The sequence below is a fragment of the Porites lutea genome, chromosome 10 (genome assembly GCF_958299795.1).
Source record: "Porites lutea chromosome 10, jaPorLute2.1, whole genome shotgun sequence".
NCBI lineage: Eukaryota > Metazoa > Cnidaria > Anthozoa > Scleractinia > Poritidae > Porites > Porites lutea.
Window position 1 is genome coordinate 24,104,894 of NC_133210.1, and position 26,925 is coordinate 24,131,818.

The 26,925-nt window shown below is 39.7% G+C and overlaps 1 protein-coding gene and 1 long non-coding RNA gene across 2 annotated transcripts in view; one reads left to right on the forward strand and one right to left on the reverse strand.

Moving 5' to 3' along the window:
* LOC140949909 (uncharacterized) overlaps positions 1 to 26,925 on the forward strand; it is a 192,482-nt gene that overhangs the window by 126,891 nt on the left and 38,666 nt on the right. The window contains exon 10 of the mRNA XM_073399058.1: positions 17,220 to 17,249. Within this exon, the coding sequence (XP_073255159.1) occupies positions 17,220 to 17,249 (30 nt within the window). The remainder of the gene's footprint in view (positions 1 to 17,219; positions 17,250 to 26,925) is intronic.
* LOC140949801 (uncharacterized) lies at positions 6,633 to 8,890 on the reverse strand. Its single transcript, XR_012167118.1, has 2 exons — positions 8,742 to 8,890; positions 6,633 to 7,049 (listed from the first exon to the last, which is right to left on the reverse strand). It is a non-coding gene; the product is annotated as an uncharacterized lncRNA (long non-coding RNA).

The window sequence follows — 26,925 nt, forward strand, 5'->3', positions numbered from 1 at the left end:
GATTCCAAAGTTCCCACATTACCCTGTCCCAGGAAAATTTCTCTGGATTTGTTTGACGCAAATAACGGAATTGCTGGTCGTAATAACGCCAGTTTCCCGACTTATTAGCAATATCTCTGACAACTTCACAATATTTAAGCAAAGCCGCAACCTTTAGCGGGTATTTAACTGTATAAACAGCCACAAAGGTGTTAAAGGCCGTCTGCCATTGCCCCAAGGATAAAACCTTAGGCTTTGGTTTGGATGGCTCGAGGCAAAGACTTGGCGATTTTCCGTCATTGTTAAAAGAGAGAATAAATTTATCATCGTCGGGAAAAGACGATAGTAGCGCCCCAAAATCAATGTATTCATCGGCCCAGATCTTTGCCTTGAGCTTAGCCGACACCCGTGCCTCCAAATCAATTGCTACGCTCGTGAAGTTCACTTCACTAGGTTTGTCATTGGAATTCGATATTGATATACCCGCCGACAGGGATGAAATGCTGGCTATCTCGGCAGCTGTGGCGGTCTCCACTGTGGCTGAGGCATCTACAGGCCCAGGACTTGGGTTAACCGTGGGGGGACTGGATAATGGGGTCGTTTGCCCAACTGCAACAGCTTGCAGGGCCTCCGTCACTGCCAATGTGACCACGCTCGTTAAGTCAATGATGTTCACAGATTCAGCTGTTTGTTGCGCTGCTGAAACCTCGGCCAGGTCACTCGAGGCACTAGAGGATGGGGTCGCTCGTTTTGTGATCTTGGCAGCTGACCTACCCGCCTGTCTAGCTGATTTTCTCTTAGGAGGCATGACTTAAATAAACCGCACAACATTAATGACCAGTAACGCATGACTAAGACCACTAACATAAGTAATTAAACAAAGAATAGAAAAGAGAGTAAAAACGGGTTGCAGTCAGCCGGCCAAATTGTGGTGTACGCAACGGATCGAATGCAATAGAGGAAAATTGTGGATATATGATACATGGACACACAATAATAGAGATAGGCGCACCAAGGTTCACCGGGCGCAAAAATTATGTGTCGGGTATCACTATATCACAAAATTAACATGTGACTTGAGGCAAAAATTCTGACAGGCCTGTCTCAAGCGACAAACAAAATAAAGAGGATATGGTGCATGGACATATTGAGGACTAAGGTCCTATAATGGCCCGAGTGCACTGGGCACACTATCGTGATAGCCGCCAAAAAATAAGTACACTAATTACGCCATGTGTCGGGCACCGATAACTCATAAGTAAAATTGGCACTAGTCAGACTATAAGAGAAAAACGCCTCACTCGTCACTGTATATTACAACGACATAAGTATGCACTTAGGTATTCATAAAATCGTGAAATTATAAGCCCACTAGGCCTGAGGCCTTAATGACTGCACCCCGGATACTTCGAAACAACTTTAAGTTGCCTAAATCATTTAAGTGAACTCCATCCGGCAAGTAAATGTTTTCCCGGAAGTTCCAGAAACCCCTGTGTTTCCAGTACAAGCAGTAAGGTATTGGTTCGAGAACAGCCTTAAGATACAAATGAAGTTTGGTAACTTTTAAATTATACGCAGTACACTGAGGGGAGTGCCGCCGAATAACTTGGCATAATGCAATGCTTTTCACATTAAACTCGTCGTGCAGATATCGCACTAAAGTTTCAAGCTCCGAACCGACGGTTTGTGCCGGCAGTTTGGTTAAGTCGTTAGAACCCAACTCCAAGACTATAATATCATGACTTAGACGTCGAATTATGCCTAAATCAAACTTCCGAACCTTCGCAATTGTGCGGCCACCTACACCATGAAAACGTATGAACCCTAGAGATGAGAGTTTGGCCATGAGGTGTTCGTGCCCCCTTTTCTGCAAAAACCCAGCAAGACGACGAATAAAGGAGTGTCCCAAGATTAAAATTTGAGGTGGCGCCATGTACCCAACAACAATAAGACGAAAATAAAAAACAGGACAAAATGATGAAACTTGCCTGATAAACTGGGAACAAAAATGAGTTGCGATAGACTTTCACTTTCGCAGAGATGTGCTCGCTGAGCTTGTTCGCAGAAAAAGGGGAAGAACGTACTTGTCGCAGCCTTTAGATAGCTGATGTCTCTCCACGTGACAAATAAAAGACCGTGTAATAGACCGCAGAGACCACCCAGAGAACTGCTTATCGCAATGCCGCTCCTTACCTGTTATCTACTGATAAGCTTATCTTTGGTCCCAACATAAAAACCATTGTTCCTTCAGTTACATAATGCTGGCCTATTTGGAATGGATGAAATAATAATAATAAAAAAACATTGCGGCAATATTTCAGAAACTATATGACTTGTCTACTTAACCCTGAATGAAACCCTGAATTTATTAAAGGAAGAGTTCTGCGCGACTTAAATTTGAATAATTTTTTACATATCTTGCCAATGTAGTTGTATTACTGGATTCATGCTACCAGAGAGTTAGTGTTCAAAATTAAAACAAACTATTGAACGTTGTTGATGTGGATTATCGCTCAATGCCAGCGAGTAACAGTACATTGAAAGCAGATACTTGACATATGCATGCGGCTCAAATGAGTGGAGTCCAATTCAGTTGGTAGTCATTCATATAAGTGATATAAACAGAATCGTGTTCGTCCAATTTCTTTAATCACGAGTAACTGTATGATTACAGACCCAACTGGACTACTCAAGGTTCTGTTACCAATTAATCCTATAACAAAATTTAAGATGTGATTTTGAGATTCTATTTGATTTTGTGTGTAAAGCACAGGATCTTTCAAGAATTTTGTTACCGTTATTATATCTTATATCATGTACAGTAATTTTATAGTCGGAACAATAACTTGCATATAAAAGCTATACAACATTCATGTAAAGCATTAACGACAAAACCAGCACATACAAAAAGGAATCATTTCGTTAATACCGTTTTAATACAATAGTCAGAGGAAGGATACAAAAAATACACAAATTAAAAATGATTACAGAAAATCTGTTATTACAAATTACAACTGCCCCATGTATTTCAGAATAGCTTAGGAGGCATAATAATATACACGAAAAAATTGCTCAATTCTGATTGGCTGAGAAAGGAGTGCAGTTCTTCTGTAACACGAGTGCAAACTACATATGGTTTCTGATTGGCTGAAAACACAAAAGTAAACACCTAGAACCAATCAGTTTAGAGCTGTTTTAACAACAAAATTTAAGAAAATGGCCATGGTTTTCAGCAAACAACGATTTGATTTTGTACGCAAAACAACAATAGAAAAGTTAAAAACTAGACATTATGGCAGACATAATGTAATTTATGGCAAGGCATGATACTCACATGATAACTCGCTAGGTCAGGCTGTACCAGGTACCGCAAATCTAGCCAATTAGGTTATAGGGCGGTGTCAGGGTTAAGTAGGTATATCGAGGTATTTTCCCAGTAATTCTTCCTTCTCTCCCTCGTCATCAACTTGGTCAGATCTCGAGCAAAATCTTTCCCTCCTCCTCCCCTTTCACCTGCCTGCGGGTTATTATTGTTCACGGTATTTCCTATTTCTTCTTTTTTCCTTTTCTTAAATATTTAGTTTTGTAGTTTGTGGCGGATTTTTGTCGCCCTATTTTTTATTCAGTAGGTTAATCGGTTTACATATATCGATGTGTTATGATTCTGTTAGCTTTGATTTCATTAAACCTGCCACAACCGTGGCCAGATTTATCCAACACAGTTGTTTGTTTATATTTTAATTCTGTTCCTTATCGGAAAGTGCGTAACCGGAAATGCAAGCAGAGCTCGCGCAGAGTTGGGCCTTGTTTTGAACACATGCCTTGATATAAAAAATATATATTCCAAAAACCCGAACAGTAAAAAGTACGTCTTTCTGTCTAAATGTATTGAAAAAAGAAAAATACCGTCAACAAAGTCGAGGAAAATGAGCCAGAGAAACTAAACAAGCTACTTATAACAGACTACGCTAAAGTAAAACATGAAGACCAAAAACAGTGGCAACCACACGCAAGCCAGAACAGCTACACTTTTCAGGCATTTCAATGAACAAGGATACATTCAAGTTTTCCATGATAACAACAGGGATTTCAAGTCACGTACGTTGTTTGTTGGAGGAGACAGGTGTCCGGTTGCTCTCTTTAAGTCTTATGTCCAGCGAAGACCACTATTAAATCATCCATGCGATGGTCTTTTTTTTTTTTCTACCTCAGTAGCAAACGAAACCGAAAATTTAAACATTTGGTTCAAACTAAACCAATGGGCGAAGACATCATAACTAACATAATGAAAGTATCCGTAGCTGGTACTAACCCATCCTCGGAGACCCAGGGGCAGTTAGTCGGGTCGATAAAATGTTCGTGGTGAAAGTTTACTGTAAGATCGAGACGAGCCCCTGGGCACTTACTCTTACCAAACCAGTTCCAGAAGCGTTTGAATTGCCTGCTACTGATTGGCCAGAAAAATGTTTTTCTGGCCAATCAGCGAAGAGAAGCTGCCGGGTGACTCTCGTGTTTTCTTACACGACGTAGTTTTCCTCATCGATCGCCATAGTTGCGTAGCGCGTTCAACGGGGAAAGTTTCTCGAGGAAAGTTTCAGAACAAAATGTTAACAACCCGCAAAATTGCAACCTTTAGCACGGCTACAAGAAAAAAACACTCTCCGATGAGTTTTTAGGGCGGATCTTTCCAAGGTATCGTAATTTTTTATTGCTGATACGATACGCGATACATGACTTTCACTTTCCACTCCTTAATTTGCTCACATTGTCTAGTATACAACGGTAGGCTTACATTTTAGATGTCCATGTTCGTTGCACGACTTCTGAAACTTTCTACAGCGTGAAAATTTCCGTTGCACGGGCCACGCAACTACGTCGATTGATCGTGGGAAATGCCGGCTAGTTGCAGCGCCTTCTTCTTGCTTTCGCTCCAAACTCTTTTCGAAAGTTTTAAGCTTAAAAGTTTACAGCAGTTGACCGTACGAATTCTGCCGAAGTTGATAGTAGTGTTAACTTTAGATTCGAGGGAGACCTCCAGCAAGCGCTTGAAGAAGGCTTGTCTTTGTTTCCGGTGGTACAGTTCAAAGGGAAGCAAAGATTTATTATTGAGAAGATTGTGGAAAGAAGAGATGTTTTTGGGCAATTGATAGAAGAGTTTAACCTTCGAAATGTTGCCTATAAGCTGGGGGGTTTAAAACTCGTTAGATGCTAAAGGTTATGAATTCCCTAGTAATCTATTGGTCATAGTGATTTCACGAGAAATATTGAATGGATGGGGAGCGTTTTCTTTGTTGTACGGAAGCCCGGAATCATTAACTGGGGGATAAGATATTCAGGGCAATGTTCTTTAAGGAGTTTTACCAGAAGGACCCCGTTGCAGGTACATAAAGCTGTTCATTGGTAAGTATGCTGATTTGTTTACTAGGAAGGGTGCTACACTGAATTCACTGTGGGGAGTTCTGAAGGGGTAAAATGGGATGTTGTTGCTCTGGGAAAACGGGATTTAAGTCACTGGCAGGGGGATTCTATCACTGACAATGGGAAAAAAATGTAAAAATGGGAATTGAGGGTTAAACAGTTTCAATGGGATTGATATCCCCCCTTCAGGACCCTCATTATACTTAACAGTAGATCTGGCTTTTATTCAAGGATGCTCAGTAATCTTATGTCTAAAAGCTGACAGAACGGCTTGGAAACTAAAATTTCGAGGACGTTTTTGGACTTTTTACATTTAGGGCATGAATTTTTCGTCATTTCAGGCCTTGGAACCTAAAAATGAGCCTAGCTAGCTGTAAAAAGGGGCAATACGGAGGCAATACGTCCTAGCCGGCATGATCACATGCTGTTTACAGAAAATTCCCTCATCCGTGTCAGGAAATTCTGTATTTTAAAGCCCCCCTTGGGCATGACTCAGCAATTGAGGACATTTCTGCTACGTTTTCAATGTTGGTTAGCATGCAAGGATTTTCCCCATGCCTATCGTCAATGATTTGCTCACTGGTAATAGAGGGGGTGGCCCCAGAGTGGTTTTGCATTGAAATTGGCATGCAACAGAATTTCGCATGCCCTGTAAGCATAATTTGAGGTTCTGTTTTTCTGTGACCTTCTCACCCAGGCCGCGAGAAGCCTAGGTTCTAGTAATAAGTAATTCATACCCAGCAAAATCTCCGGCATGCCGGGCATGCCAAATTTTCTGACATGCCCGGCATGCTAAATTCTCTGGAATGCCGGGCGTGCCATAATCTGGGTCATGCCGGGCATGCCAAAATCGGTCTCTGGCATGCTCTCGACGCAAAGGTTATAATTCCTTGAATCTACAGATATTTTAAGCCTGGCTAAAAAAAAAAAACTAAACAGATCACAATTCTTATCTTTTGATGTACGGTTACACGATGACGTCATTGCTATTCCTTTCATTTTCATAGATTTGGTTGTCCCAGCGAAGTTTAAATAACAAAAGCTCTAATTTTCACAAGAAAGTAAAACCCTGAGGGATTCTGCCGTAGTAATAAAACAGCATCATCGTGGAGATGACCTGTTGGGGGATTGTGAAAACTCCTCACCCCTTTTAATGAGTCTTTAATAGGATTCCCATTTCATATTGCGAATAAAATGGAACTGACTGAAATCTGTAAAAAGAGAGACAGAGACTATTTTCATTGTATAATAAAATGCATCTATGTTCCATGAAAGCTTTTAAAAATACAAGGTTATAGAATATCTTTCAAAGTTCATTACAAACTGAGCTAAGCCCCAAAATCACTGTTCATTATTCAGTAAATTATGATGTTTGACAATGCAGTGTGCTTGAATATAACGTTGCAATTACAAATCTCTCTAACGCATTTTTCCCTACGTTAGAAAAGCTGTTTTTGTCTTGTGTCACATTTTGATAAGGAGTCTGAGTTCCTCTTTCTTGTTTTGTAGGCTTGCCAGGGATTAATGTTTTTGTGTCATTACCAGTGTCTGTGTTCTTTGTTTTTAACTTAAAGTAAGTCAGTAATAACTGACAATATCAAAGAATTGCTCTCTAGAAAAGTAATTATCTCCTCGTCATGTCTGGAAGTTACCTGTAACAAAAAAGAAATGGAATGTTAACACATGAAAGGGCAAAATAAAAAAAAAGAAATAGAACATGTAGAGCTCAGCTTCTCTTAAGATATTTTCATACTGGCTTGTTGAGTCTGTTAAAGGTCGCAACTAATTGTCTGAGGCTAATTTCACAAGAGTGTGCAATTGAGCTAAATGCATGGTAAATAAAGTGAAAGAAACGTGGTTTCACATTTGCCAATTTACATTGCGCTGTTCATGATGTTTACACGCTCTTCTACTGCGAAATAAACCTTTGCATTTGGATTTGCAATTCAAGATTATACCGAGTTTGACTGACACTTAATTGAACAATAGTTTCATTTTTAAGTAGGTAAGGTGTAGACCCATATAAAGCCGGAATATGTAAAGGAAACTCAGCGAAAACTTTTTCGCATCTTTTTGTGGCGATATTCTCTCGCAGCCCGTCAACTGATTAGGGGTTGCGAAGAAAAAATAAATTAAGACCAAAGGTTAAAGTCTGACCGGTTACATCATTTCGTATGTTACCTAGAGTTCTAATAAATAGGTCATAAAATAGGATTTAACGAGAGCGAATTTGTTTCTCAATCGGTGGATAAAAAAGTGAAGCTATCAAATGAGAAGTATATAGAGTATCAAAATTATTAAATTAAAAGCTCATATAATTAGGAAAATTCCTTTACGAAAACAATGCCAGTGACATTAAATTGATCAGATAAAATTCTCAGAAAATATGTCGAATAAAAGCCTCAATGTTTGCTTTTGTTTTTGCGTAAAGGTAAATTTTTCGGCCCACAAAGCAAAGTTGAAAAAGCGACTAAATCTTAGTTTTTTACATTGAACATGTTTATTAGCTTAGTTTTCGTCCGTTTTAAAAGCTTTATGACCCAATCATAATTTTCGGGTTAAAATAGTACAAAATCATTTCAAAAACCATGTTCATTTAAAGTAGAGCCGGCAAACGTGAACATTTTGTAATTCAAAAGTCGGACCCGCAGCCAGGTTGTTTAAGCTTAGAATTATTTGCATTTTAGCGTCCTATAAATTTACCAGAATCGCCTCTCAGAGGCTTACTGTAGCAAAGCTTTTTGTAGTACACTCGTAGACAAGCAATGTAAGCCTTAAGACTTTGCTTGGATGAGATGTCCAAAAGAAAAATTAGTTTTGTGGACCTAAACACACATTCACAGACTGCTTATATTGAGTTGTTTACAACTTTGCATTGACACCTGCAGCATGTTCATTTTTTTAAAGCGAAATCCAAATCTGATCTTGGCATTTGATTTACGGATATTTTATTTTGTCTCCAAAAGTGATTGTAATATCCGTTTGATTGTCTTTCAAACAACAGTCAAACTATGCAGCAAAAATAAGTAACTTTACCAGTACAGTGAAAAAATATGACCGTAGGTGCCAAAAATAATTATACTCGAGGTATAAAATTAGATCTGACTTTTTTTAGCTTTGGTTTCTATATTTTTGAAGTTTTCTCTAGTCTTCTTAGCAGCAGAAGAAGATTACAAGACATACAAACAGAAACAATCCGAAGTGAACGAGTTGACAACCACTTATGCCGGAGTTCTTAGGCATGCTCAACAGCAAGATGAACTGAATGCCAAAAGGATAATTCACGGGATTTGTTCGGTATTCAGGCTTTTTCTTTACCAAATTAATACTAAATTTGTACTTACAGTCTCTCGCAGAATCCATTTCTTGTCCAGCATTCACCAACATCTCAACCATGCACCGCAGAAAAAAAAGACAAACAAGTGCGAAGAGACATGACGACATCGTGACGCCACAACTGCCACGCTACAACAAACTAGATTCATCGTCATCCGAAAACACTTCTGAGAAATTCGGCCGATGTCGTGCGTGCTCGGGGTATCTTCGAATGACGCAGATGACTTTGCTCAAAGGACTATCGTCAGCAAGGAGTAAAACAGTTTGTGAGATTCGCATAGCCGACAAGAAGCGCACTGAAAAAATAAGCAAAATCTCTCTGAGAAGGCAGTCCAAATTCACCAAATCAGAACGTCTTTGCAGTATGAACGTCGAACTCTCGTACTGACTTGAACGACCTGGTAAGCTTAATTTTCACCAGTCTGTTGACCGGGAAACATTCCGACGCGATAAAACTTAAGCATGGATAATTTTATACTGAGAAGATTTGTTATCTTATTGTTTAAGACGCTTTTCCGCGATCAAATTTAAATCAGTATCGGTTTGAAATAAAAGGATTAATCTTTGATTGCAAGTTAAGTATTCTATTTTATGCATGAATAATGTTGTTTTGTTGTGCTTTTTATTTATAAATCCAGGCTTCTGTCTTCAGTTTTGCCAGTCGATCCCGTGACACACATTGTGACAAACATGACTTTTTTTGTTATAATCTGCATTTATTGCCAGACATGAAACCTGTAACTTCAAGCTCCCTAAGATATATTTGGCGATTATATGTGATTCTCAGGATATGATGCTGAAGCGAACATCAAAATCAGTGTCGCTGGGCATGCCAATTTCTTGCCTGGCATGCCGGGCATGCCAAACCAACTGGCTTCACCATAAGCTTCACCATCGGCATGCCCGGCATGCCAAACCAGAGGAGCAAAAACTGGGGATTAATTATCAACCCGGCGAGAGATCTGGGACCAAAGTTTAGCTGGGTCAATTTTGGGCTGCGAGGGCATGAACCCATTTTTTCCATGCCTATGAGACGTTATTTCTAAGTACCAATGTTCCCTTGAATTTTGTCATGCCTAAATATATAAAATTTTCCCTCTCTCATTAATCCTCAGACTAGATGCGATTTTTACGCTCGCTAGGCATGTTCACCTGAAAATCATGCCCATACCCTTATTCAAAACAAAATGCTATCAAATTTTAGTTTCCAAGCCGTTACAGACACTTCACAAGAATTATCATGCTTTTTGTCACCATTTATTGGTAGTTGAAAGCTGATGAAGTAAGCCTTGTGACTGCTTAAGATAATAGAGCAATTGAACATTTACATATTATGAATGGAAAAACACCCCATAATAAAGAACTACAGATACCATTACATTAATTTTATTTTTACGCTGTTGAGATTTTTTGTTTCTTCATCATTATTGGAGTTCACATGTCTTCTTATAATACTGCTTGAGTTATGTATAAACTAGGAAGCTGTAATATTTTATTTTAATTTGTTAATAAACGTTTAAGCTGGGGTATTTTTTGCTGATTCTTTCTGTCCCAAAGGGTTTGCTTTACTAGGTGGCCAACAAGTATACTTGGTGCGCATTATATTCAGGTGCATGTTATACACATATGGTGTACCTGCACATAACATACAAAAACTGTTTTCCATCACTCGCTGGAAAAAAGAGAACTGTGCTGAAATTGTCTCTTACAGTTTTCGATAATTCTAAAAGTCTTTCTTCTTTTAGATTTTATTAAGTGTACAACCTGCAGAAGAGAAAAAACTCCTTCCCTTTTTGATGAAAGTAATGAGAACAGTAGAATCATTCCCAGCCACTTATGTTGCGACATCAGTGCCAAAGACTGTTAGTCCGCTTAAAGAAAATCAAGATGATCTGTGACAGGAAAATCAAGAATCAAATCTTCACTGCTTGTATTCTAGAATTTGTATTCTCTGATTGTATTCTACAGGAAACAATAATTGATAATTGTAATAACTTATGTTCTGTGGAAAGTATTTTAGAGACACTGTGTGGAATGGTGACCATACAATGAAGATTTTTACCTTTCTGAAGAGGGTTTTTAAAGATTTAAAAATACTTAGTCAATGAAGAATATTATTGTCATATGAGGAGAATCATAAATGATAGGGAAGTTATAAAATATCAAACAAATGCACCAAAGGAAAATTGTTAATATTGCAGCATTATCTTTTCAAAGTAAGTCCAATCTTGTACCATCAATTGCAAGGGAGTTAAAGCAATGGCACTGTGAATGTGTTTGAGGAGGTCAGTAAGGGGAAACATCAAGCCAATCATAGATAAATAGTTTCCAAAAAAATTACATATTCTGTGAAATTACTTTTATACATGTATTTGTCAAAAGATATCTTGTAATAAAAATTCATTTCTACTATATTAGCCATAATTCTAATCACAGTGAAGATTAACCCAGGTTCTCTTATGCGGTTTAGTAAGCCAGAGACTCAGGTCCTTGAAATCAAGAGCTGAAGTTGGATCTTTGGAAAGTGTCCGTATTCCTTGGTCTCTTCTCCCTGGAATTTCCTTAAAAGCGTTCACTTCTTGTAAAGTTTTAGTGACTACAAAAATATCTATATAGACATCCCACCCTTCCACGATTTCTCAACTCTATACCTACACGTGTCACACACTGCACGTGTATCACCCTCCAAAACTTCACACCAACCACTTTCAAGCATTTTCGCAAACCCACCTTTATTTTTTTTTCACTTATCCGAAAAAACAAACCCACACAGCCTGCCAAAATCGACCTCAATTAACAAGTCAGGATTCAGCACATAACCGGACCGAGATTTCGAACTTTATACTACTACATGAGAAATTTCTGCAATTTGATTGGCCTAGAGCAGTGGTATTTCAGCTTAATTTGAAATACCTACATGTGAAAATTACAAACCTTTTGTGGGTAGTAGTATAAACAAATAATAGCATGATTTGTTCGTGATATTTGGCATAAATACCACTTGTGATATTTCAAAATTGTCTCAAATTTCACTCGCCTAACGGCTCGTGAAATTTCGTATAACAATTTTGAAATATCAATCGTGGTATTTATGCCAAATATCACTACAAATTATGCTATTACCTATACAAACACAACGGCTGTATTTAAAATACGTCCGGTTGGAGCGAAAGCAAGAAGGTGCGTGCACTGCAGCAAGCCAGCATTTCCCACGATCAATCGACGTAGTTGCGTGGCCCGTGCAACGGAAATTTTCACGTTGTAGAAAGCTTCAGAAGTCGTGCAACGAACATGGACATCTAAAATGTAAGCCTGGCGTTGTATTAGTATACAACGCCAGGCTTACATTTTAGAGGGTCCTGAAGGGGGAATATCAATCCCATTGAAACTGTTTAACCCTCAATTCCCATTTTTACATTTTTTTCCCATTGTCAGTGATAGAATCCCCCTGCCAGTGACTTAAATCCCGTTTTCCCAGAGCAACAACATCCCATTTTACCCCTTCAGAACTCCCCACAGTGAATTCAGTGTAGCACCCTTCCTAGTAAACAAATCAGCATACTTACCAATGAACAGCTTTATGTACCTGCAACGGGGTCCTTCTGGTAAAACTCCTTAAAGAACATTGCCCTGAATATCTTATCCCCCAGTTAATGATTCCGGGCTTCCGTACAACAAAGAAAACGCTCCCCATCCATTCAATATTTCTCGTGAAATCACTATGACCAATAGATTACTAGGGAATTCATAACCTTTAGCATCTAACGAGTTTTAAACCCCCCAGCTCATAGGCAACATTTCGAAGGTTAAACTCTTCTATCAATTGCCCAAAAACATCTCTTCTTTCCACAATCTTCTCAATAATAAATCTTTGCTTCCCTTTGAACTGTACCACCGGAAACAAAGACAAGCCTTCTTCAAGCGCTTGCTGGAGGTCTCCCTCGAATCTAAAGTTAACACTACTATCAACTTCGGCAGAATTCGTACGGTCAACTGCTGTAAACTTTTAAGCTTAAAACTTTCGAAAAGAGTTTGGAGCGAAAGCAAGAAGAAGGCGCTGCAACTAGCCGGCATTTCCCACGATCAATCGACGTAGTTGCGTGGCCCGTGCAACGGAAATTTTCACGCTGTAGAAAGTTTCAGAAGTCGTGCAACGAACATGGACATCTAAAATGTAAGCCTACCGTTGTATACTAGACAATGTGAGCAAATTAAGGAGTGGAAAGTGAAAGTCATGTATCGCGTATCGTATCAGCAATAAAAAATTACGATACCTTGGAAAGATCCGCCCTAAAAACTCATCGGAGAGTGTTTTTTTCTTGTAGCCGTGCTAAAGGTTGCAATTTTGCGGGTTGTTAACATTTTGTTCTGAAACTTTCCTCGAGAAACTTTCCCCGTTGAACGCGCTACGCAACTATGGCGATCGATGAGGAAAACTACGTCGTGTAAGAAAACACGAGAGTCACCCGGCAGCTTCTCTTCGCTGATTGGCCAGAAAAACATTTTTCTGGCCAATCAGTAGCAGGCAATTCAAACGCTTCTGGAACTGGTTCGGTAAGAGTGGGCGCGATCCATTCAACCAAAATTCAGACCGGTCCGACCGGGAAAAGAGGACCACCTCAAAAGGTGGACCTGTTTTTTCGAAACTTTTCCGGTTGGACCGAACCGATCCATTGAGTTTTGGACCGAAATTTCCGGAAATTTTGGTTGAATGGATCGCGCCCAGTAAGTGCCCAGGGGCTCGTCTCGATCTTACAGTAAACTTTCACCACGAACATTTTATCGCCCCGACTAACTGCCCCTGGGTCTCCGAGGATGGTACTAACCTAAAGAAAGTGCGAAAAAAGTTTAGGAATCGTCAAGAAAAACAACAGTGAGCAAGCTGAAGAAAGCAATGATTGTAAGTTCAGGCCACAGAGGTATACATTTCCTCAACGACTACGATGAAGCCGACGAAGAAGAGCGACGATGACTCTTTCTTGCAATAGGCCAAATGGAATAATGAAAACCCCAGCGCTGAGAAAAAGCAAATATTACATTAATACTGGCAGTTTCCGACTTCACAACAACTGTGGCTCTACTCACCCATCGATGACAGCGTCGAAAGAAGACAAATTGCCTCCTTCATTTTCGGGTTTTAAATCTTAAAAATTTCTCCATGAATCCAGCTATGATGGGGTGACAAGAACGGACAATGATGAACATTCAACAGTCGTTAAACAACTCAGCAAGTGTCTTTTATCTTTGGCTGCTCGATGCGTTCTTCTGATTTCAAAACGGCAGTATACTTTTTGTAAATGCTTCTTGTAAACGCCGAGCTCTCATAATCAAACACTTACTTTTGCTGATTACTGTAAACCGAGTTATCTTTGAGGCTGGTAACCATGTAAAATCAATCTTTGCATATTTCCAAGTTCTAAGCTGAATGATTTTGAAAGCGTTGGTTTTGAAAAAGTTTGAATTTGACAAAGGTAATTGTCTGTTTCAGCCAATCAGCTGAATGAACTAAAAACGCACGCACTGTCAAAATTTGTTGTTGTAGTTATGTTTTTCGTGTATATTATTAATAAGTTATCACATGGTTTTTCTCGTGTAGTTTGGAATAAATAAGCACTTGTAAATTTTTCAAAGACCACAAAGTGCACTCGCCCTACGGGATCGTGCACTTTTGTTTGTCTTTGAAAAATTTAGTCGTGCTTATTTATTCCAAATTGCACTCGAAATCATGTGATTACCTATACAAAATTAAGGTACATTTTATTAAAAAGAACCATTCACTTTAACATGTGGGAAAGTTATTACTTTAACATAATTTGCATAGAAGCAGGACCACTCAGCAGAAAACTATTTTGGCCGCCAACATGTGCTATCACGAGCTAACTTGCATGCATTCGATTCGTGCCTGCATTAAAGCTTAAATCAAAGAAAGCAAGGAAATTGTTCAGTGTAATCAAAACGACAAAAAAGAAAGCCGTAAGTACTCACTTAAACGTATGTTTTGTCTTCGTTTTAGCATTGAGCTTTTATCTGCTTCGTTTACAGTAAAAAATATCGATAAACAGAGACTGACTCAATGTAGGATGTAGGAAGCAGTTTTCTTTTACTCTGACCTCAGTTCAGATTTTATGCTTGTCCCTCACACATCCATTAATTAAACCAGTGAGAAAAAATACAGCACGATGCACAAGGATCTGAAAGATCTAGATCGAGCCGAATGTTCAGAAACCAAGACGGTCGCACTCGGACGGGGCGATGAAAGACTAGATCTTAGCACCCGAGTTTTGACGGTTTTGGCGCGAATTTCTGAACGCCGCTGAGTTTATAAGCACCAACGTTTGTGAGCGACGCAAGTCGAACGGAAGTGAACTTTTTGCAATCTTGAGCCATGATTTTGAACAAATTTTTGGGCACATCGTCTCTGTAAGAGTAAAGTCACTTAGCAATACAGATTTGGCATCGTCAAGGCATTTAAAAAGAGAAAAAGGCTCACGTCCGGTTGACGTGCGTCGCTCGAAAACGTCGCTGCTTAAACTTCCTCTAATTCGTTCAATCACAACAATGAAAGCTAGAGATGACGTGTATAAGCTAAACGTATCAGTGCAAGAGCAAGATCAAGACTTATTTTTCCCTAAAAGGATTCGCAATCCTTTTCTTCGATGAAGTTTTCATTTTAATAACTGAAAGACTTGCTGGAAAGGTAAGTACTGTCCTTTCCTTTTGATAAATGGGTTTTCATTATATTCTTTTTTACCCTTTTGTAGAAAGATGTTGATACTTGCGAGGTTACAGAAACGAACTACATTTTAGCTTCTTTAGCTTCTTTTTATTCAGGTTGATGCTTGATAAATCAAATTTAAGCTAATTATGTAAGGCCTCAATTATAGCTACATACCACTCGCTATTTTTCGAAAGGTCAAGCACCTGCAAAGATTAATGCCTTAAGTTTTCAGTATGACCTTCGGGTACTTCTTATGATCATTTTCTTTTTCGTACGTTCACATGTAATTAGCGCCAAAGCGGGCTGCTTATTTTTAGCTCTCTACAGTTATTTAGATTTTATTCCTTGTGAGTCCATACCATTGATTTTCCTTAAGGTGTGAAGCTTCCTTGTGCCCTGCTGAATCCTGCCATGCTGGTCTACTCAAGGAACTTTCTGCTTTCGCTGCGATGCTGGTGAAAATCTGCTGCGGAACCGGTAATTCAAACTACGCGCCATTGTCAACATCAGCGTATGAAACCTCTTCCTTCTCCGGTTTGGAATACTTTCAAATCCGCTGGCATTGCTAGGAGGACCAGAGGTAGACGAGGAGGAACGGCTACTACCAAAATACACCGTTTTAAGCCAATAACTCCGGCACTGCGAGATAGTGAATCTTTTGCTAATGCAGCCGACATGCCCGTGACCCCCCCCCCCCACTGGTAGGCCTTCTTGTACATTTATATGGAATTAAGATTTTTAAATGTCAGACTGATGACTCTCTTGTATATATTTCCCTAATGCAAGTGTTGTGCGAGTAACAAGGGACGTGTGATCAAGTAGTAGGCCTGAATGTGATGGGTTTTAGACTGTTCACAGTCCCCTATCTTTTTCGTGAGATCGCCGAAATTATAGCGCGTCTGATCCTACCGTTAATGGCAGCCATCTTGATTTTCAAATGTACCAAGGGGGCGGGCGTCAGGATTACCCTACTAAGTAGTTTTGACAATCATGCAAAATGGCAGCCCGTAACGCAAAGCGTTCGATCTCGACGATCTTACGGAAAAACTAGAGGACTGTGAACAGCCCGTAGATGGGTATACCTGTGGAAAATGGTTTATATTGGCTAAACCTTCGGCAAAGCGGAAGGAAATGAATTAAAATTTGGTAAACATAAAGAACTCACGGTTATTAACATTTTAAAGTACAAATATTGTGTTGGTAAGTCACGTGCTATGTCAAGTGACCATTTTTCTTAAAATCTTAAATAATTGACAAATTGGTGATGGGTTTAAGGAAAAAAATCACGCAATTTCATATGAAATATTTAACACTTCACTTCTGGAATGACTGTCCATCGTACTTCAATAAAAAATTATGAGAGGAAACATCATTTTAAATGCCAAAATTTAAGCTTAAATAATTATTTGTAAGAAAGTAAAGTATGTTTATCTTTTATCCCAAAGGCCAATTTATTTATCCAAAAAGAGTAAATTCGCCACCAATTGGCCAATTTATAACAGGGCATATAACACGATGTATTTTTTTGTTTACAGCTAGCAGCTGGGCCTTATAAATGGGGGAGCTTATAAGTAGGGGCTTAAAAATCGGATGTTACGGTGGCCTTAAGGGTTGGGGCTCGAGTTAAGGACCTTTAGCGGTAGTCACGCCCGAAAGCCCTACAAATAAAATCCTCTGCTGATAACACTGACGTTTGTGTTTATTACAATAGGTTTATTGTTTTGAAACCAACTTTCAATTCAGTTTTACTTTCTCATATTTTTTTCAGCAATGCATCCTCCTCGGCCTTCAACAACGAGTAAGTAATTTACACAAATTAACAATCAAGCGAAAAGGAAAACAGTGCTGAAGTTTACGGTAGATTTAAGAATTGGGGCTCGCGTTAAGGACCTTAATATATATCATAGGTGACGAATTAATCCTTAATTTTGGCGCGAATTTCAGCATTAATTTGTAATTTCATACGTAAAATTACGAAACTGACATGGCAATCTTCCGTACGTCTCAGGGTCAAGATGGCGACGGAGTTTTAAAATGCCTTGAATGAAGATGTTAGGGGACAAAAAGACGCTTTATAAAACCTGAACACACGAAAGAGCACATTAAGAAGGATTCTAACAAGTATTTTGTCAGAAAATTTTGAAAATTCTGAACTTAAGCCAAATTAAAGGTCTAAACATTTAAGAGAATGGAGTTCTCGATCGATACGATCCATAAACATGTCAAAAATTCACGTTTGCTAACGTAGTTCGTCACCCATGATATTAATAGGTAATCAAACTGTATACTCGTGAAATTAAGGAAATTACATTTTAATTCAGTTTCACTTTCTCGTATTTTTTAATTAAGGAATGCATCCTCCTCTGCTTTCAACAACGAGTAAGTAAGCTTACACAAATTATCAATCAGGCGAAAAGGAAAACAATGCTGAAGCTTACGGTAGACTTACGGTCATTTAAGGGTTGGGGCTCGCGTTAAGGACCTTTAGCGGTAGTCACGCCCGAAAGCCCTGCAAATAAAAACCCCGTGCTGATAACACTGACGTTTGTGTTTATTACAATAGGTTTATTGTTTTGAAACCAACTTTCAATTCAGTTTTACTTTCTCGTATTTTTTCAGCAATGCATCCTCCTCGGTCTTCAACAACGAGTAAGTAATTTACACAAATTATCAATCAAGCGAAAAGGACAACAATGCTTAGTGTTTTAGAGCACTGATTTCATATTATCCCAGGGGGCGCCGGGTACTTCCTTATAAGAGGCTAATGGGGATGTGCCGTTGGATGGGGTCGCATTTTCACGACTATATAGACTGCGAGCAGTCTCTCTTTTTCTTCAGATTTAGCAAGGGGAGTGCACGTGCGTGAGCGTTGAGCGGCGAAGCCGCGAGACGCGAGAAACGAGGGCGTTTTGCTCGACGGACCACGAAAAAAAAAAGAGAGACTGCTCGTAGTCTATTTCACGACTAGACTGACTATAGTAGGGTCGTATTTTCAATACAGTTACTAGAATGAGGTCGCACATTTTCGGATTTTTGGGGATAAGAAAGTTCTTCGTATTTACGGTTAGCAAACATACCAGAATGTTTGTACTGTAGATGAAAAGTAAAGTGTTCTTCATTCAATCTAAAAAATGGGTAAGTTCGTAAAATTAGAAAGTGACTAAGTTGGGATCGCGAAAATTACATATTTTCCCAAAAATGACTAACATGGGGTCTACATTGGCCACAGAATAGACTATAATGGGGTAGGGGCTCTGAGAGGCCAGCGGCACATACCCAGCAAAAATTAACCTCCGCCCCCCCTCCCCGGGCATATTATCTCCCTTAGGCACTTTCAGCAAAAGTGGAGGCAAGGGCAGCAAAAAATGTCGCCGATGTAAAGGACCATCTGTTGCTTAGGCTAACAATGTTACGTTAACGATCGACTGTTACGTCAACCGAATGTAATACGTTAATGTTCTTCGCTGCGATCAAGAGTTGATAAAGGGGACAGAGAAGGCATCACCCATACACACCCTATTCCATAGGTAATTCGTCTCGAGTTATTTTAAAGACCACATATCCCAAGAGGGATTAGACATCAGCCAATCACATAGCACGAATGTGTTCCGCGTGGATGACCCACGCTCAGAGCCACGCGTCGTTCACGAATTGACGCAGAAAAAAATGGCGGAAGACGCGGAGAGCGACATTGCTTTTCTTTTTGTCGACGAAAACGACTAAAGAGAGATTTTTGCTAAAGCGGTGTCAGCGAAATGGAAATTAAGAAAGAATCGCCCTTCCTCTCTTGTATAGAGCCAACAGTACAGCAGGAAAATCCTTAACACATTGAATATGCTCTCAGGATCACTTATAATTAACAGTTTGAAGAGAGCAATTTCTGGTTTGATATTCATTCTTTTATTAGTCTTTTATTATTCAACAAAAATAACACTTGGCGTCCTACTTGCTTTATTGTACAAACGACCGGTTTCAATAGACCGAAGAAATGTCTCATTTTATTAAAGCACTGAGGTTACGACAACTTCGAGTTAAACTGATTTCACGGGTTGTCAAAAAGTTCAGCGATTCCCTTCTCCCAGGTGAGCGCCGACTCATTTCGCTTCAATATTCAGGAATGCCCTCGATCTCTTTACGCTTTCATTGCCTTTCGCCTGACATGTTTTGCACGGCGTTTAGTCATGTGTAACCTCCACGAAACATCCACGCACGAGGTAACTTTATCCCGATTCTAAAAATAACTCGAGACGAATTACCTATGGAATAGGGTGTGTATGGGGGATGCCTTCTCTGTCCCGTTTATCCTCTCTTGCTGCGATTTAACTACTTATAACCTAAGAGAAAATGAATGAATGCTCGCTATTCCACAAACCTGCACTTAGTTTATAAAAGAGCCTTTGTAATATATAGCGGAAGTGTGTTGCGGAACAGCTTGCCTCTGGAGGTTCGGCAATTAACATCCCTTAATGTTTTTAAACAAACATTAAAAAAACTTCATTTCGATTGCGAAATTACTTAAATTAGCGATACGCAATTTTTACACACGTCCTCCTTGTATAGCAGGTTTTTTGGTAGTTAGTTTTCTATACTTAAATGAAAATGTACCTGAAGAAAATACCGTGTATAAATAAAGTTGCCTTACCTTACCCCGAGGGTTCTGATGTCACATGACGTCATAGATCTGCCAGTTTGAATTTTGATCCCACAGATACCCAGTTTCAGCAAAAATATAGCATTTTACTCTTCCAGAATTTTTTTAGATATAAATAGTGCTTGTAGTCTCAGATTCGTGACTTTTTCCTTTTTATTACTCTGACTCATAGGCAATTTTGGCAAAAATCGCCATGCATGCAATGGCGAAAATGGCGAAACTGGCGAAAAATTGCCAGCCACTGGCGATTTGAATTGGATGCCAAAAGTGGCCCCTTGGAGGCTGGCGATTTTGGCGATTTTCGCAAAAATCGCCATGCATGCAATGGCGAAAATGGCGAAACTGGTGAAAAATCACCAGCCTCTGGCGATTTGAATTGGATGCCAAAAGGGGCCCCTTGGAGGCTGGCGATATTGGTGAAAATGGCGATTTTGGCGAAATTGGCGATTTTGGCAAAAATCGCCAGAGGGCTGGCGATAGTAGCGATAAACATCCCAGACCCTTGGAGACTGGCAATTTTGGCGAAAATGGCGATTGTAGCAAAATTGGCAATTTTGGCAAAAATCACCAGAAATGCATGCAATGGCGAAAATGGCAAAAAATTGCCAGCCTCTGGCGATTTGAATTGGATGCCAAAAGTGGCCCCTTGGAGGCTGGCAATTTTGGCGAAAATGGCGATTTTGGTGAAATTGGCGATTTTGGCGATATGTGGCAAAATATTCAAATTGGATGCCAAAAGTGGCCCCTTCAAAGTAGATAACTAAAGAGGTCCTTATAACTGTGAAGCAACAGTGCTAAAAAAAAGTTCAAATTACTTGCCTAATAAGAGGCCCCAATAACTGTGAGGCAACATTTATCAAATACAACTGAATCAAATATATGACAAAACAGCTTTACCTAACTGTCAAACAACATTATTTTATCAAATACAACTGAATCAAATATATCTGAAAACAACAAATGGAAGTCGTTTCAGTTAAGCTAATATGTATTTGTGCCATGTACTTCACAGGTTAAGTAAACATTTCCTTACTTTCGATGTCGCTTGACTTACCAAAAGTGATGTGATGCGCTGAAATATCACACTAGCATCATTTGCTTTTGTATGGTTCATTCCTTTCAAAGACTTACAAGTCCACTGATTACTCGAGGAGAGAACAACCAAGTCCTTGAAATCATAATAATTCCTTGCCATGGACACTCTAACTTTTGAGGTTCGATGTAGACCTTAACAATCCGCACTGGTTACAATTCTCTTCACATTGGTTCCATTAAATTGTGAGGCAGCCTTAAATCAAAAGCGATTGCGAAACGCATGGTTCCTGGCTAAAAGATGCTTTCACGACAACCAGTGTGTGCCCTTCATTCTTTTCCAAAGGGCCCCTTTGCCATCTCATTTGAATTTTTGTTTACAGTTTGGCGATTTTGGCGATTAATTGCCATTTCCGCCATTTTTGCCAAATACGCCATTTTCGCCGAAATCGCCACTTTGCAAAGGGCCCCTTTGCCACCTCATTTGAATTTTTGTTTATAGTTTGGCGATTTTGGCGATTAATTGCCATTTCTGCCATTTTCGCCAAATACGCCATTTTCGCCGAAATCGCCACTTTGCAAAGGGCCCCTTTGCCGCCTCATTTGAATTTTTGTTTACAGTTTGGCGATTTTGGCAATTAATTGCCATTTCTGCCATTTTCGCCAAATACGCCATTTTCGCCGAAATCGCCACTTTCCAAAGGGCCCCTTTGCCATCTCATTTGAATTTTTGTTTACAGTTTGGCGATTTTGGCGATTAATTGCCATTTCTGCCATTTTTGCCAAATACGCCATTTTCGCCGAAATCGCCACTTTCCAAAGGGCTCCTTTGCCATCTCATTTGAATTTTTGTTTACAGTTTGGCGATTAAGCGCCATTTCTGCCATTTTCGCCAAATCCGCCATTTTCGCCGAAATCGCCACTTTCCAAAGGGCCCCTTTGCCATCTCACTTGAATTTTTGTTTACAGTTTGGCGATTTTGGCGATTAATTGCCATTTCCGCCATTTTTGCCAAATACGCCATTTTCGCCGAAATCGCCACTTTGCAAAGGGCCCCTTTGCCACCTCATTTGAATTTTTGTTTATAGTTTGGCGATTTTGGCGATTAATTGCCATTTCTGCCATTTTCGCCAAATACGCCATTTTCGCCGAAATCGCCACTTTCCAAAGGGCCCCTTTGCCATCTCATTTGAATTTTTGTTTACAGTTTGGCGATTTTGGCGATTAATTGCCATTTCTGCCATTTTTGCCAAATACGCCATTTTCGCCGAAATCGCCACTTTCCAAAGGGCTCCTTTGCCATCTCATTTGAATTTTTGTTTACAGTTTGGCGATTAAGCGCCATTTCTGCCATTTTCGCCAAATCCTCCATATTCGCCGAAATCGCCACTTTCCAAAGGGCCCCTTTGCCATCTCATTTGAATTTTTGTTTACAGTTTGGCGATTTTGGCGATTAATTGCCATTTCCGCCATTTTTGCCAAATACGCCATTTTCGCCGAAATCGCCACTTTGCAAAGGGCCCCTTTGCCACCTCATTTGAATTTTTGTTTATAGTTTGGCGATTTTGGCGATTAATTGCCATTTCTGCCATTTTCGCCAAATACGCCATTTTCGCCGAAATCGCCACTTTCCAAAGGGCCCCTTTGCCATCTCATTTGAATTTTTGTTTACAGTTTGGCGATTTTGGCGATTAATTGCCATTTCTGCCATTTTTGCCAAATACGCCATTTTCGCCGAAATCGCCACTTTCCAAAGGGCTCCTTTGCCATCTCATTTGAATTTTTGTTTACAGTTTGGCGATTAAGCGCCATTTCTGCCATTTTCGCCAAATCCTCCATATTCGCCGAAATCGCCACTTTCCAAAGGGCCCCTTTGCCATCTCATTTGAATTTTTGTTTACAGTTTGGCGATTTTGGCGATTAATTGCCATTTCCGCCATTTTTGCCAAATACGCCATTTTCGCCGAAATCGCCACTTTGCAAAGGGCCCCTTTGCCACCTCATTTGAATTTTTGTTTATAGTTTGGCGATTTTGGCGATTAATTGCCATTTCTGCCATTTTCGCCAAATACGCCATTTTCGCCGAAATCGCCACTTTCCAAAGGGCCCCTTTGCCATCTGCAGATTTTGTCAAAAGTACGGCCTACCTGATTCATTACTGGCACTGACTCACAAATTGAGACATATTCCAATCCCTGAGATGCCGGACTCCATAAAATTCCAGTAAGATGTGCTTTAGAAACTGCTGGTATGCAGCCATTTTTGAATCCCAAGCTAACAATCCGAAGATCAAAACAAGCGAAACTGTGTCACGTTTGGAGCTAAATAGCTCGGTAAAACAATCGTTCAGAGGTGAAAGTCTGCTCGAGAATCAGAAAATTAACTGGGAAGGTCTCATTTTGGATCAGAAAATTGAGATTTCAGAGCTACAACCTCGAATAAACCTTCTATTCAACCGGCTCTGCAAGGTCAAATGCAGGTTGACACGTAAAGCGGAAATGTCGAAACGCGGAAATACGGAAAACCGGAAATACGGAAATACGGAAATCCGGATCATCCGGAAGTCGGCAAATCTGAAATCAGTCAGGAGCCGAAGGCAATCCCAAAAATTAGAGACAGCTGCATTCGTTTAGGGCTTCTTTTGGACGTTGAGACACGTAAAAGATAAAACCTTCCAAACGGGAGTAGCTGTTTGGTTTTCACTGAACTGAAACGCAGTTCCACGATCGATTGCGTTTGGCAAATAGGCTACAAACCTTCTATGTGCGCTAACCAGGGGCTAACATATCACACTTGTGACTAATACTTTACAGAAGTTTGTTATATATCGAAACTGAGTTTGTCGAGGTCTAGGAAACCAAGCCAGCTCGGTTGTCTGGGCTCATTAGTATAGAGGGTCCTTGAAAATCGCTGGTTAAGGGGGGCATTCTGGTTGTTTTTTTTCGATGAAAATGATGGTGATTTGGGAAAGAAATAAATAAGAGTAGAAAAGGTATGCACATAAAGCAGTTATTCCGCTAATGGGATCAGAGGCACTCCTTGTTGGAGTCTCTGGTATTAATTTTTCTTCTGATTATTCACTTCATATTTAATTTCTAACAACCCCCAAATCCAATATTTTCCAACTTTTCCAACATTTTTAACATCCTCCCTAATTTCTATACATTAAATAGATTCGGAAAATCATCCAGAAATTCTCAAAAAATTATTGAATCAAGGACTCCATCTTAATCGAGTCATTTTTTGATTCACGGATAACTTGGACAGCGGATAACGCGAGGAGAGCAGAGGAAAGTCATTTGGATTATAGGGTATGGTTGCAAGAAACTCCCATGATTTAATCTAGAGTAGCTTTAAGAAAGGAATTAATTCTGTATGCGTGTTTAGACCAATATTTAAACTGAATGGTGACACCTAGTGGCAAGTCCTAGGGGCGACCCTTTTTGTAGACCAAAAATCCGATGCAACTTTGTTTTAGGATTAGCTACAAAACACCATTAAATGGTCGAAAAAATAATCCTACATTAAATTTGGGTTTTCTGACCCAAAACGAAATCTGCTTAGCTGATGTTTTGATTCTCGGACAAGTCTCACCTCCGGATATTTCTCTTATTTTCTTTCTTACCAAGCTATTTATGTCTAAACGTAACATACCGTAAAATTCCGAAAATAAGCCCCGGGTCTTATATTTTTCAGAGGCCCTTTTTGAGGGGCTTATTTTTGGACGGGCTTATATTCGGAGGGGCTTATGTACGGAGCGAAATTTGCGTTTCAAAATCGATTGGGCTAGCATATAGTCCAAGTACAAGCCCCCTGGGGGCTTATTTTCTGAGGGGCGATTTCACGGAGTTTTTTTTTGTGTTACGACTTTAGGGGGTCTTATACATGGAGGGGCTTATTTTCGGAATTTTACGGTAGTTTCAGCATGGGATTCAAATATGGCCGCATACCAGCAGTTTCAAAAGCGCATTTACTAGAATTTTGAATGAAATATTGGTCAATTTTTTAGTCAGTGCCAGTAATGAATTAGGTAAAGTTTGGGAGGAGACAGAGGAGGAAAATCTAGTTCCTGTTGTAAAAATAGTCAAAGGGACGGGAGAAGATTCAGGAAGCGGATCAGTACACTGTGAAGAACGCTTTCTCTCATTCACTCAAGCCTTCCCTAACCCCCTCTAAGTAATGATCGGTTTCTTAAAAACTTACTCACTGGCCGGGACTATTTATCCGCTCTTAACAAGCGATTTTCAAGGGCCTCTATACTAATAAGCCCAGACAACCGAGCTGGCTCGGTTTCCTAGATCTCGACACATTCAGTTTCGATATATAGCCAACTTCTGTAAAGTATTAGTCACAAGTGTGATATGTTAGCGCACATAGAATGTTTGTAACCGGTTAATGAAATTTACTCTTTCTTATGGAGCCTATTTGCCAAACGCAATCGATCGTGGAACTGCGTTTCAGTTCAGTGAAAATCAAACAGCTACTCCCGTTTGGAAGGTTTCATCTTTTACGTGTCTCAACGTCCAAAAGAAGCCCTAAACGAATACAGCTGTCTCTAATTTTTGGGATTGCCTTCGGCTCCTGATTGATTTCAGATTTGCCGACTTCCGGATGATCCGGATTTCCGTATTTCCGGTTTTCCGTATTTCCGCGTTTCAACATTTCCGCTTTACCTGTCAACCTGCATTTGACCTTGCAGAGCCGGTTGAATAGAAGGTTTATTCGAGGTTGTAGCTCTGAAATCTCAATTTTCTGATCCAAAATGAGACCTTCCCAGTTAATTTTCTGATTCTCGAGCAGACTTTCACCTCTGAACGATTGTTTTACCGAGCTATTTAGCTCCAAACGTGACACAGTTTCACCTGTTTTGATCTTCGGATTGTTAGCTTGGGATTCAAAAATGGCTGCATACCAGCAGTTTCTAAAGCACATCTTACTGGAATTTTATGGAGTCCGGCATCTCAGGGATTGGAATATGTCTCAATTTGTGAGTCAGTGCCAGTAATGAATCAGGTAGGCCGTACTTTTGACAAAATCTGCTTGAGATAGATCCGTTATGCTAAATCTGAAAATATCGTATTAGCTTGCATACACGTTGATACAAACGGTCATAACTTTTAAAATACTGAAAACGTACATGGGGTTTTGTATATTATTAATAACAGGTGGTCTATCTTTGCGTCTATTTAGTCTAGAGTTTTCAACTATGTCCCAAAAGTCAGAAATAAGCTTTTAAAACAGGGTCATTTTTGGCCTTTCGCTCCAAGGCAATTAGTTGGGGTCATATTTTTCTTGATTTCGTCTTTCCAGCTAAATTTAGCGGATAACTACTACTTTCAGGAAAAACTAGAGATGTTTACCTATAAATAGGTATAAAATTCATTGGTAGATGGTGCAAATCAAACATTTTACAGCGCCGCAAAAAATGCCAAATTTTCAGTTTTCAAGACGTGCAAAATGACCGTGGCGGGACAAAATACTCGGCGCCCCCCAGCGCGGCCAGAAAATTATTGTGAATCAAAGCAAACCTATTTTAGTTATAGTCTCGATAAAGCCTTTCACTCGCCAGAGTTTCAGGCAAGATTATTTTTCACGCGAAATTGAGTGGGCGGTTTTTACTGAGACAGCCTCATAAAAGCTTGGTTTCCACGGAGTTGTTGGTGGGCCTGGGGTCTATTTATTACAGTTTAATTTTAGATGGGTAATTATACGTGAAATTATTATTTTAGAATCTAAATACAGTAGCGACACTTGAAAATTACAGTTAAAGTGTTGTCGAAATGACTCTTAG